The 13,526-nt window shown below is 33.6% G+C and overlaps 1 protein-coding gene across 1 annotated transcript in view; it reads left to right on the top strand.

Moving 5' to 3' along the window:
* The window catches only part of LOC127456245 (sucrase-isomaltase, intestinal-like), a 65,852-nt gene extending 52,544 nt beyond the window's left edge, over positions 1 to 13,308 (top strand). Inside the window, exons 40-47 of the mRNA XM_051724640.1 lie at positions 4,951 to 5,099; positions 5,491 to 5,575; positions 6,737 to 6,793; positions 6,979 to 7,103; positions 7,649 to 7,737; positions 8,589 to 8,638; positions 10,381 to 10,551; positions 12,704 to 13,308. Of these exons, the coding sequence (XP_051580600.1) occupies positions 4,951 to 5,099; positions 5,491 to 5,575; positions 6,737 to 6,793; positions 6,979 to 7,103; positions 7,649 to 7,737; positions 8,589 to 8,638; positions 10,381 to 10,551; positions 12,704 to 12,778 (801 nt within the window). The 3' untranslated portion in view covers positions 12,779 to 13,308. The remainder of the gene's footprint in view (positions 1 to 4,950; positions 5,100 to 5,490; positions 5,576 to 6,736; positions 6,794 to 6,978; positions 7,104 to 7,648; positions 7,738 to 8,588; positions 8,639 to 10,380; positions 10,552 to 12,703) is intronic.
* The last annotated feature ends 218 nt before the right edge of the window (positions 13,309 to 13,526 follow it).

The raw sequence follows: 13,526 nt of genomic DNA, 5'->3' as shown, positions 1-13,526 counted from the left end.
CTTATTTTACATGCAAAGTTACCATTGATGTCTTAGGGGCACCAAACCGAACTCAAACTGAACTCGAACCATATGTAAACATGCACTAGACGGATATCTTTGACAATTACACTGCGTCTTTCAGTGTTTTCAGCATCTCGTTTTTTTTAAGATGAATTGCATTTTTTAGATGCTTAACGGGCCCTTAAAGGCACAAAAGCAAAAAACGGCCTATTTAATTCTAAGAGTCGGCGAAAGGGTTGAAAATTGTCATGAAAACCTAAATTCTGACTGTTTTGCTGAAGAAAAAAAAAAAAACATTCTTCCAGGAAGAAGGTGATATAAAAAAATTATGCTATGACCCTTTAAAGAGAGAGTGTGTAGTAGGGCTGAGTAGAAATATCGATTTTCCGATTCTTAAAATCCCAAAAACGATCTTTAGCTTGATGTGCAAATCACTTATATATGCGGCCAAATCCATGCTATGCGACTAAAAATGTCTGTGATTAGCTTCTGACTTGTACATTTTCAGATTTCACTCACCAGTGGTTGAGTAGTATAGAGGTGTAAAAGCACAGAGATCCTTTTACCTACGTTAAAGTTTTGTTCCGTGTAATCCATTTGTCTTTGAACTATGTCTCTTTTAACCTCGTGCGACCCGGCGGCCTCATGCGAGGACTCGCTATTTTGGATTTAAATGATTAAAACCCACTGCATACTATTCAGGACACTCTAAGGAGTCATTTAAGGGTTCAAATTCTGACACACGGAGTCACGTGACGAAACACCATGGAGTCGATTTCCGTGAACTGCTTCTATGGGCGCAGTGCCAACAGAAGTGCCTCTGGTAAGACACCTCTTTGAATTTTTTCACTGAAACCTATTTGGTTGTAAAGAGTAGCGTCTCTAGTTTCGTTTGATATGCTGCTTTAAATATTTTGTTCATTTTTCACGCTTTGGCGTGCTGATAAACAAAGTACTTGGATGAGTTCTGTTCGTTATTTTGAATACCTTTACACAGTAACAAATCTATGGGTCATTTCGCTTCATTTTAATCAAAATGTTGTTACATTTTTGTTTGATAACACTGCACAATAAGGTGCTATTCATTTAGTAAATGTATTCCTACATATTTACTCTGCATTTTCACATTGAGAATAAATGTATTCATCCAAAAGCTGAAACATTTTGCTTTCAGAGGATTTATATGGAGTTAGGATGAAAATAAGGTGCATTTCAAACTTTTCTGAGACCAGTGCAGACAGACAGCACACTGGAGGTTAATTCATTCACTAAATAGGGAGCAAGGGAGAAAGGGCGCATCTTATACCTTTATTATGCAGCTGCGTGCATTCACTCCTAAAATCCGAGCAAAATTTCAGTTTCAGGCTGCAGATGATGTTTGGACCACTCAACATGTTTGGCAGACATGGAACAAATGATAATTCGGAATTTTATCATTCAAAATTTTATTTTAACATTATTGGCAGTGATTTGATGATGCATGCCATTACTTTTAATCAGCTGTAATGTCTATAACGTCTCAAAAACATGAATAACCAACACTCCTGGACACAATACTATTTGATGAAAAAAACTAAATCTGATTTATATAGCTTGGTAATTCTTACAATTTCACAATTTAGTCCCACTGTCCACATATGAGGACATAATTTTTTAGGAAAACTATTTTCTCTAGAATTTGATAGAGGAGGTTAATACCACTTCTGTTACAGTCAGTTGTTCACCAAAGACAACAAAAAAGAAAGATTTAATTCTAATCACAAATAGCACAGATGCTGTAAAGAATCCATGACTCCACTCTCGTTAATAAGCACTCACCAAAACACTTCTGTGAGACACTTGCTAAACTGCCGCTATTCTTAAAGAGACCAGTTAGTTTTAGCAAATCCCAAAAGGCATCTTGGGAAGATACAGAACAAACCCTACAGACAGGGAAACAGTCTTTAAAAGAGGTAACATGTTGACAACAGATAAACCAAAGTTGAAAAAAAGATCTTCTTATTTGCTCCTAATGTCTGGCAAAGTAATTTGGCAGTTCAAAACTTCACACCAATGCCAGCTGCCGGGAGAGAGATAGACCTTCTGTGAATAGAGCCATAAGTCTTACACTGTTACCAGCTTCCAAGTTCGCTGGAGACACACGGGTGTCTCTCCATCATGCTGAGTCGTATGCTAATGGGGTCAGAGGCCAGTACATTTTGAATAATTTGGCTTTTTGTCTGAGAGCAGCAGTTAACTCTAACAGGTGGACGATCTAGTCCATTCAAACACATTAACGCTGTGATATTAGCATTTCCCATTACATTAGGAGAAAGAACATTCCGTTCCCTCTGTGTGGAAGACAAAGGGAAATCCAAGAAATTGTCAAAATGGTAAGGAGAATATTGGCTTACTATGCTCTACATAGTCTTGCTGGAATAAAACATAAAAAAAAAGTTATGGGGTTGCTTGGTTGTTCAGGGTGGTTGCTAGGTCGTCACTTTTTGACCTATTCAAAAGAGTCCACACCTAAGACTCTTATTATATTCTGGTCTCTACAGTAGATATGGTTCGGATCCCTCCTTCAAAGTCTATGATTTTTTTTTTTTTTGTTTCACCAGTTTTATTGCCTGCCAGGCATAATTGGAAAGTCAGAGCACTTAGAAACGTAATAGCAGACTTTCAACAAGGTGCACAATTTAATCTGTCATTCATGTCTGTAGCACAAATGGTTTGGGAGGAGTTGTGCGCCAAAGTTTAATACTTACAGTTTGGTTAGAGGTTTGTTTAAATCCCAGCCTGCTGTTATGACAATTATGTGACTGAGGCAAAAGTTTTGCAAAATGAAATTACGTGTTTCATTACACATTTCGCTGCAGTTTCCCAGTGAAATATCCAGCGAGGGGCGCCAGAAGCGAGTGAAATGGTGTCGAAATCAGATGAGCTTTTCAAGGTGAATTTTAGATGGAGGTTTAAATGAGTAAAACATCCCTAACTAACCTAAAACTTTAACCTAAACCTAACCAATAGTGTCCTAAAAGCAAAGGAGAGGTGAAAAAACCGACACCCTTACCCATAACCAACACCTAATACTAACCAATAGTGTCCTAAAAGCAAATGAGAGGTAAACAAAACAGATATTCCAATCCTAAACCAACATCTAAACCTAACCGATAGTGACCATATCATTTCATGTCACTTCTATGACATTTTTGTAATGTCAGCTTGCGTCTTAGGCTGGGCTTGAGACTCGAGTCCAAAGTCCAGGTTAGTCAGGTTAGCTACCGCGCAAGCTAATCACATTGGAAGTGTGTAAATGTATGACAGACCCACCTACAAGCGTTTAAATGAATTATTTTTCAAGTGTGTGAGTAATAGAGCAAAAAAAGTGTTTATAAAGTCACAATCAGCTGTTGTACTTGTGTTTTGTGTGAACCTGACTAAAACACACAGTTGTTGTAGAGTCTCTAATGTTCATTTCACCAGGAGACTGCAGCAAAACCTAGAAAGCGGCATGTAAAACTCAGTTTGCTAAAATGTAGATATATCAACGTTCATTCTATGAGACTAGGTTGTTAAATCCTTAACCCTAAGTATGAGCAATAGAAAAAGTGATGTTTACCTTAGCAAACACCACTAAGCAGTATCTAAACAGTAATGAAAGAGGAAGAGAGTGATCAGAATGAACCCAACATTACATGTACCTCAGTATTTTGCCTTGGCCAAGCTAGCACACATACTGTAGAGAAACTGTTTAACATTAGCTTTGTAAAGTGTTTAGTCCAGGATTCAAATATGTTGAAGTGTTCACATGCGGGTGTTAGCAATCATAGTGAATGTGTAGTAATTGAGAAGTAATTATCAGATTATGGCTCACCTTTATCTGTGAGAATATTAACTCACACCCACCACTGCTAACAGCACTCAGCGTGAGCGCTAGACTCAAGGGACCTGCGTACAGGCCAGCCAACAGGGCAAACTCAGTGTGGCATACAGTTACATCTGGATTTGGTGGGCCATAGCTGTCCATATTTGGATCATGAAAATATTCAAAATAGTACAAAAGTGTATATTCCCATGGTGTCATAATGCATATTGTAGGACATTTGATGTTGTTCTAGTGTTATCTGTTTGCAGCTGGATCATAAATTAATTAACTAGAGTTTCAGATTTTCTGGAGAAAATGTGAGTGGTGTTTGCCCATGTAGAAGTTGCTCTCAAAATGCTAGGGTGTTCTGGGTGGTTGCTCACAAGGCAAAAGTCTCTATAATATTCTGGGCTCTAGATATGGCTTGGGTCACTCCTTAAAGGGATAGTTCACCCAAAAATGAAAATTCTCTCATCATTTATTCACCCTCATGCCATCCCAGATGTGTATTTCCTTCTGCTGAACACAAACGAAGATTTGTACAATATTTTTTTCAGCTCTATAGGTCCATACAATGCAAGTGAATTGTGGCCAAAACTTTGAAGGTCCAAAGAGCACTTAAAGTCGTACAAGTAATCCATATGAAATCCATATCTTTAAACATCAAGCAGATCAATATTTAAGTCATTTTCTAGTATAAATCTCCACTTTCACTTTTACTTCCACATTCTTCTTCTTTTGTTTTTGGTGATTCTTAGTGCATATTGGGCAGGGAGGAGAATTTATAAAAATAAAAAAAAAAGGACTTAAATATTGATCTGTTTTTTACCCAAACCTACCATATCTCTTCTGAATATATGGTTTTAACCACTGGAGTCGTATGGATTGCTTTTATGCTGTCTTTATGTGCTTTTTGGAGCTTCAAAGTTCACAGTTTAAGACTTAGGGTTTGTGGTTTGTTGAAATCAAATCTATCCAAAATGTCAACAAAATATCAAACTAAGTGGCATTTTTTTATTTTTTTATTACCATTATTTTGTTACAGAATCTATTACTGTTAATGAATTCATTGTGAGCTGTTTTTTTATGGTCTTTGACAGAGACAAGATCCTGTGGCTTGGGGAGAACAGTTTGCTAACATCTCTCGGGATGTGCTGAATATTCGCTACACCCTCCTGCCCTATTTGAACACATTAATGTATGAAGCCCATGTCCATGGAAACACTGTGGTCAGACCCATGCTGCACGAGTGAGTGTTTCTAAATTGTATTGATGTTTCAAAAGTGACCTTTAGCTTGTTTTTATATCTCTTTCCTGCAAAATCTATCTCCATTACACCTCTATTTTAAGTTCATCCTTACATTGCAATTACATCTCTTCTAAAGCATCATAGGAATGACTAAACAGAATTTAGGCCAGATCCTCTGTCTGAATACTGGTTGTGCTGTCCTGTGTATAACCTTCCTTTCCCACCCTGATTTTAGCTGTCTGATCTCTTGGACCAATCATTTTGTTCTGCATCATGTTGTCCTCTTTCTCTCTTTTACCCTTTTTCTGTCCCCATTGCTGTTTGTCACTCTCTGTCTTTGTTGTAATGTGTTGAATAGATGGTGTTCTCAGTACAGTGTTTTGTAATGTAGGTTTGTCACAGACGAAAACACATGGGACATCGACAGGCAGTTCCTCTGGGGTCCCGCTCTTCTAATCACACCTGCTTTAGACAAGGTATGTACAAAAAGACACCTAGGCTTTATTCATACTTCATGCCAAAGTGCCTGTTTCAGATTTTTTGCTCAAATCAGATTTTTTTTTTTTTTGATGGTCCCATGACCTGAAATATGGTCCATAACATACACTGGTCTAAAGAGGTAACTACATTGCTGATTTAATAGGTGACTAAGAGACTACTCTTCTCAACTGACCCTCATGTGTAAAACACCATAATCTGACTTTTATTTTATTTGATTTCATTATGCAATAAATTGTGAAATATATATATATATATATATATATATATATATATATATATATATATATATATATATATATTATTCATAAAATATAAATCATGAATTATAGAGTACATGAATTTTAAAAGAACAAAATAAAACAAAATATGTTAATAATTATAATAATAACAATAAATAAGAACATTTATTAATATGTTTTATTAATTATAAAACTGTTTACAGTGCAAAAAATATCAGTGAGTTTAATTTTAATACATTACTTTAAAATAAATCATTAATTGTAGATTGCATTAATAACATAAGAACAACCTGATAAACAATAAATAAAAAAGAACAAGAAAAAAAGTAAATAAGTAAATAATAATAACATTATTTCATAATATATTTTATTAATTATATAACTATAAAATGTGTAAAAAGAATCAATGTCTAAATTCAGTAAATTATTGTTTAATAAATTGTGAATAGATTACATTAATAATATAATACTATATATGATAATATAATAGATTATTTATTAATATAATGTATTAATTAAATAACTATATACATTGTAAAATATAGGTTTATTAATGTCTATTATTATTATTTATAAGTTGTGAATTTTAGATTAAATTAATAATATAAGATCCTCAATTTACAATATCAATGAGTTCTTACACCTCACTATTGTGCCACTGTCTGTTTTCATTAGATTAACATACAAATCACATTAATTCGCAAAATCACATTGCAAAAAGTCAGATACATATCCAATTTATTTCCACTTTCCAGTGTTTTTTGCTGTTCAAATTGTCTTTAAAAAAAAAAAAAAAAAAAAAACAGAAAAAACAACTAAAGATTTCAACAGTCCATTTTAGGGTTGTTTGTGTTGTTTATAATTAATTAATTTATTTATATATTTTGTTTTGTGAAGGGTGTGTCTGTTGTCAGAGGCTACATACCAAATGCCCGCTGGTACGATTACTACACGGTAAGCATTTTATCGGCATGCAATTATTTTATTAGCAAGCTTGCAATTCTTTATTGGCAATATTTTAGTAGCATGTATATTAAACAACTTATAATACAGCTGGCATCCAAACAAACTGAACCTGTAGCACACCAGCCTTTGTGTATTGGAGTCTCTTATCTACTTGTGTGTGATTAATCATCCAGGGTCAGAATGTTGTGGTGCGAAGACGGTTTTTAGATATGAATACACCATTAGAGAAAATTAACCTGCATGTGAGAGGAGGATACATACTGCCCTGGCAGAAACCAGCGAACAACACTCAATACAGGTAAAACTACACTTTTTTAAGAATAAGAATAAGAATAAGAATGTGTTGGGGGCCTGGGTAGCTCAGTGGTAAAGACACTGGCTACCACCCCTGGAGTTCACTAGTTCAAATCCCAGGGTGTGCTGAGTGACTCCAGCCAGGTCTCCTAAGCAACCAAATTGGCCTGGTTGCTAGGGAGGGTAGAGTCACACGGGGTAACCTCCTCGTGATCGCTATAATGTGGTTTTTGCTCTCGGTGGGGCACATGGTGAGTTGTGCGTGGATGCCGCGGTGGATGGCGTGAAGCCTCCACACGTGCTATATCTCTGCAGTAATGCGCTCAACAAGCCACGTGATAAGATGCACGGATTGATGGTCTCAGACGCAGAGGCAGCTGAGATTCGTCCTCTGGATTGAGGAGAGTCACTACACCACCACGAGGACTTAGAGCACATTGGGAATTGGGTATTCCAGATTGGGAGATAAAGGGGGAAAAAAACAACAACAAAAAAGAATGTGTTTAAAGGTAATTTAGTTTGTGACCACATTTTCATCTTTTCTTGAAGCCGTTTGAATCCTCTGGGTCTGCTGGTTGCTCTTGATGATGATGGGTCAGCACAGGGCTCACTGTTCTGGGACGATGGAGAGGGTGTTGGTGAGTTAATATGTGTGTTTGTGTATATACAAATGGGAAAATGTCCTGGCCATTTTTAACCCTAAGTAATACAAAGAAATATATATACTGTATATATGAAATTATATTTTGCATAAAGAAAATAAAGCCAACATTTAGGATCATTAAGATTTATTTAGCATTTTTACATTATTTTCAGGACACTTAAGCACTTTTACACCCAATTCTCATTACCGTAACAAGTCCAGACATTTTACTTTTACTGTTCCCATTGTTTTCAATGATGATTCTCATTACCATAACATAGTAATTTGTTTACTGTATTACAGTAAAAAAAAAAACAAAAGAAAAAGGTCCTATGGGTGATATTTTCCTGAAACCTGTAAAGATGACACCCTGGTTATGGCCCTCGTAATACTTTAACATTTCAATTGTATATCTTTTTTCATGTTGTGGTTATGAGAATATCATAATGACCATAATGAGAATTGTAAGGTACAATGTGTGTAACTGTCATGAACATTATGTCAGATCTTAATGGCCCTAGAAATAGGCTTCATTTTCTAAATGCAAAATATTTGTTTCTTTTGATTTTGGAGTAAAATATGACCACGGCATATTTTCGTTCGAATCACCCTTTTTCTGAAACATTTGTATTTTATGTGGTGTGTGTGTTTGTGTTAGTTGTTTGCAAAAGCGATTCTCACATAAACTGTCACATTGAACTAACAATTTATGTTGAATGGATTTACACAGCAATTTTTCCGTTTGTGTTTCATGAATGAGGCCCGTAGTGCACAACTGCAAAATGGTCCTTCACTGCTAACCTCTTTCTCATATTTTTCTCCATTTATCCTTCTCTCTCCTCACAGAAACTCTTAAGAATGGAAAAATCCTTGTGACATCTTTCAGTGCATCTAAGGTACATTAATATACTGTTTCTGTTTTGCAGAAAGCAGATTTGGATTGTGCTGATGCGCAGTTGCCATTAAACACAACAGGGAATCAAAGATTGTCTATGTCACTTGAAGCCAAACATCTGTGGCCACTCTCTATTTATGAACAAAATTCAGCTCCAAAAACTGTTTTACGCTGTAGAAGCCCAGAGCTACTTGGCCCAGGTCACAGCAAGCCGGACTTCCTGTGGGTTTGATGTCATATGTAGTGAGATTAACTGAGCAGTGGGGAAAAACACGCCCCAGTGGAGTCTGTGACTTTATGTAAAACAAGGTCAAACACAGCTAGCTTGAGTTGTCTCGGCACAGATGTGACATGAATCCCAAAACAACACAATACTCTATTATTTTCGGTATGAATTTTGTGGTAATTCTTTACAACAAGGTTCCATTAAATGCATTAGTTATCATGAACAAACAATAATAATAATAATAATAATAATAATAATAATAATAATAACAGCACTTATTAATATTGTTTTACGTTAATTAATAAAAACACAATTGTTCATTGTTAATTCATGTCACAGTAGTTTATAATGCATCAACTAATGTTAACGTATACAACTTTTCATTTAAAAAATTTAGTAGTATATGTTGAAATTAACATTAAACAAGATTGATAAGTGTTGTAAAAGTATTATTTATTGTTTGTTTATGTTAACTAATGTAGTTTACTAATTTTAATGAATGAAACCTTTTTGTAAAGTCTAACCAATTTGGTTAATATTCATTCTATTCTAGTGAGATGTAAGAGGGTGAATCTTACAAAAAGCGCAAAGAACATGTTCGGGTCACGTTTACGTAAAAAAAAAAAAAAAAAAAAAAAATATATATATATATATATATATATATATATATATATATATATATATATATATATATATATTAGTATTTGTTGAACTTAATATTAACCAAGATTAATAGGTGTTGTTAAACTATTGTTTATTGTTAGTTCATGTTAACTAATATAGTTAACTAATGTTAATGAATTAAATCTTCTTGTAAAGTGTAATCAATTTGGTAAATGTTAATGTTTGGTTAATGTTCTTTTACATTAATGTTGGATAAAATAAAATAAAAATAATATATCTCTTTCTTATTTCTTTAAGGAGAAAAAAATATATAATGATATATTATTTAAAATTTGAAGTATTTATACATCATATTAGTATTGTTGTACTACCTTTGGACTGATTTAAATAAAATAAAAATAAAAACTGTATTAATGTAATTGAAATTCGGATTCAAAATAATAGGAATTACAAACAACGGTAAAACATCTGGATAGATTACAGTAATGACAATTTTTGGAAAATGTGCTTAAACTACCATAAAAATCTTAATGATTCTAAAATAGGCTTTATTCTCTTAAAGTGACATAACTTTGGGATGAAATGTGATCCGGTCATGTTATTTTTTTGTGAGAAACACATGCATAAGTTTGTGCACATGCTCCAACACGCTGGGCTGTTGTGCTTAAGTGGTTGACTATGTGGTTGAGAGTCTATGAGATTACTGTATGTAATTTTCCAATATTATTACTGCGCTCCCTCGATCATCATTATTATTATTATTATTATAATTAAAATAAAATAAAAATATGGCAGTTGCATACAAAAGCAAGGGCTTTGACATTACCATTTTGCTTATAAATGGGATTGTGGATACTGTTGTGTAATAAATGTCCTGTTTGTTTCTGTTTTAGGGTGTTCTTACAAACACGTTTAGCAAAAATAACCTTGACCAAAAAGACCAGTTGACCCTGGGCGTTGTGAAGGTGTGGGGTGCCGGAACAGTGCAAATTACACAGGTTAACATGACTGTTTCTGAGATGGTTAACGTCAACTTGAATTTCACACACAACACAGAAACAGAGGTGAGATGTCCCATGCAAATACATTTTGGGCTAATCTTGCTGATTAAATTGGAATTGGTTGACAAGGAGTGCTTTAAGTCATTTACAACCTTACTGACATTTCATTTTGAAATTAATCATGGTCGCATTTGTTGTACTGCCTTTGAATAAAAACAAAATCATTGTATCACAGTAATGAGAATCTAATGAAAATCGCCTCAGAGAAAAATAGGAATTATAAAAAAACCTCAAACGTTAAGTACCTGGACACATTACGGTAATGATCATTTTAGGGAAAACTTTTTTTTTTTTTTAATTTTTTTTTTTTTATTGTCTTTAAAATTATGGAGGGCCAAATTACTTAAAATTAAATAATTAAATACATATTTAAATAATTAAATGCACAACGAAATTGTAATATATATATATATATATATATATATATATATATATATATATATATATATATATATATATATATATATATAATCATTAAATTAATTATTAAATTCAATGAATGTCCCTTCTATTTAAATTTCACCCTATTTTGTGTCCATTTTCATTTTAGCATTAACTTGGGGTTGATTTGAAATCTTTCCATATTCATTTGCAGGGTTACTTACAGTTATCAGAACGTCACTCAAAATCATGCAAAAATCTGTAACCCTAAAAATTAAAATTAAAAGACAAGTTCATGCTTAAATTAAAAATCAACCCAAAGATAATGCTAAAATGAAAATGGATGCAAACCAGTGCTACATTAAAATACAAGGGACATTTATTGATTTGTTTAGTGATTTAATTATTATTTTAATGACTTTATAGGTTTTGTAACATTTTTATTATGTATTCTATGACTTACTATAAATTCTTACTATGCATCCACTAAATCACTAAATAAATCTTAAATATCCAATGTGTTTTATTTTAGCACTAGTTTGTATCTTTTTTATTGGCACAATTTTAAAGGGTGACAGCCACTGTCGTTGAGTGCCGTGCTGATAACTGCAACCCTGAAAACAAATATGAAAAGACAAGTGCTTTCAAAATGAATCAACAAATGTCCCTTGTATTTCATTTTAGCTCGATTTTGCATCCTTTTCATTATTATCTTTGGGTTGATTTTTCATGTGATTAAATTCTTAATTTAATATATATATATATATATATATATATATATTTTTTTTTTTTTTTTAGTTTTTAAAGGTTTCATTATGTATTTAATGATCTATTTAAATTATTCAATGCTTACGTTTTTCATTATATATTTAATGACTTACCTATTTAAATATGTATTTAATGATTTAATTAGGAGTCATTTTACCCTATAATTGTATGGTCTTAAACATAGGCTTGATTTTCTTTATATAAAATATCATTTTGGGGTAAAATCTGAGCTGTATATGTTTTTTGTTAAATTTAGCTTTTATATACAGTATATGTATGTGTTCATACAGTATAGTGGCACTACTGGCCTTCCATACTATCAGTCTTGCGTGGTAAACTCTGTGAAAGAAAGAGAAACGTTTACATTCTCCTTGGCTGTTTAAAGAGCTGCTCTTTTAAAGTTGTGTGCACATTGACCGCATGGATTCTATTAATAAGAATGCATACAGGAGCTCTAGAGACGGAGATTTATTCGAGTTGTGAGAAGGACCGAAGGGGTGGAATGACAAAGAAGCAATGTGCATGTGGATTTGAATAACTACTTTTCTAGCCCACCACTAATCATTTATCTCTCTTAGTATTTCCCGTCTGCATAATAGGCCTAAGTCTGAAAGAGGCAAGGCAGCTTCATCAGTCTCCACAAGTGTATATTTGCCCTCTCCGCCTTGTATGTCAGATCAGAGGTGCCGTTGCTTAACGATTCATTCTAAGACCTTATATTTTTCTTCATTATGGCATTATGATGTCATGGACAAATTATGTCTGTTTTAACCCAGTATCACCAGTTGAGTTAGTTTTCTTTGGGCATCTTATTCCAAAGAATGCGGTAATGGAGAGCATTTTCACAAGGCTGTGGAGCAAAACGGCATACTAGTGTGGAACTAGTTTAGTTCAAACTAAAATGTATTAGTGTTGATGTCGCCTAAGTGTGTGGGATGCTATAGGTTTTGTTTCAACTGAACATTGCATCACAATTCCAATTATGTATTTTCTTTCTCAATTTCAGGTGTTGGAATTTGATGCAACATCACAATCACACACTTTGGATAAGAATTTCACCATTACCTGGAAGACAACATAGACATGAACGCATGTACTCTACTGAGATGCTCTTTAGAAATGAGCAATGGCATGATTATTTTTGTTTATTTATGAAAGCTGAGTCGAGCAACAGTGCATATGCGTGGCAATGTGATAATCAGTAATTTATTTAACATTTACGTGGGGAGCTTTTTATGGTGGATTATGTATATTGTGTGTAGATGTAACATATATAATTATATCTTATAAAATAAACTTTAATTAATAAAAATACATTGTATTTGTGTTTGTTCGGATCAAACATTATAAACGAAGTTCAGTTTCACACAGCTTGCATAAGAAGCACATAAGTGGCACAAATTTGTTTTGGCACCCATATTAACAGTACGGCATGCTGCATAACAGAAGCGGAGACACAGTTTTTGGCACTGAGCCTTCATGAGAAAATACAATGCAAATGCACTGTGGACATTTTATCATCACAACATGCAAAATTAGTTTGTATGAAGCAAAATTAAAATATTGGAGCAAACTACTTACCCGTTGTTTAAAATAAAGGTGTATGTTGGACTTAACGCAAATACAGCACACAAACAGCAAATCAATTCTGTTTGACTGAATTTAGACAATTAAGGTTGTCCGAGGTGATACAAATTAAAATTCTTCTAAAGTCTTCCAGTTTAAAACAAGTTCTTAGAAATGCAATCTTTGTATCCATGTTGGTTTCACTCTGAAAAACATTGACAGCAAAAAAAAAAATGTATTTATTTATTTTATGGGTTACTCCG

This window comes from Myxocyprinus asiaticus, chromosome 18 (assembly GCF_019703515.2).
Source record: "Myxocyprinus asiaticus isolate MX2 ecotype Aquarium Trade chromosome 18, UBuf_Myxa_2, whole genome shotgun sequence".
NCBI lineage: Eukaryota > Metazoa > Chordata > Actinopteri > Cypriniformes > Catostomidae > Myxocyprinus > Myxocyprinus asiaticus.
The sequence above is the reverse complement of the archived record's forward strand: the minus strand, read 5'-3'. Positions and strand labels throughout refer to the sequence as shown.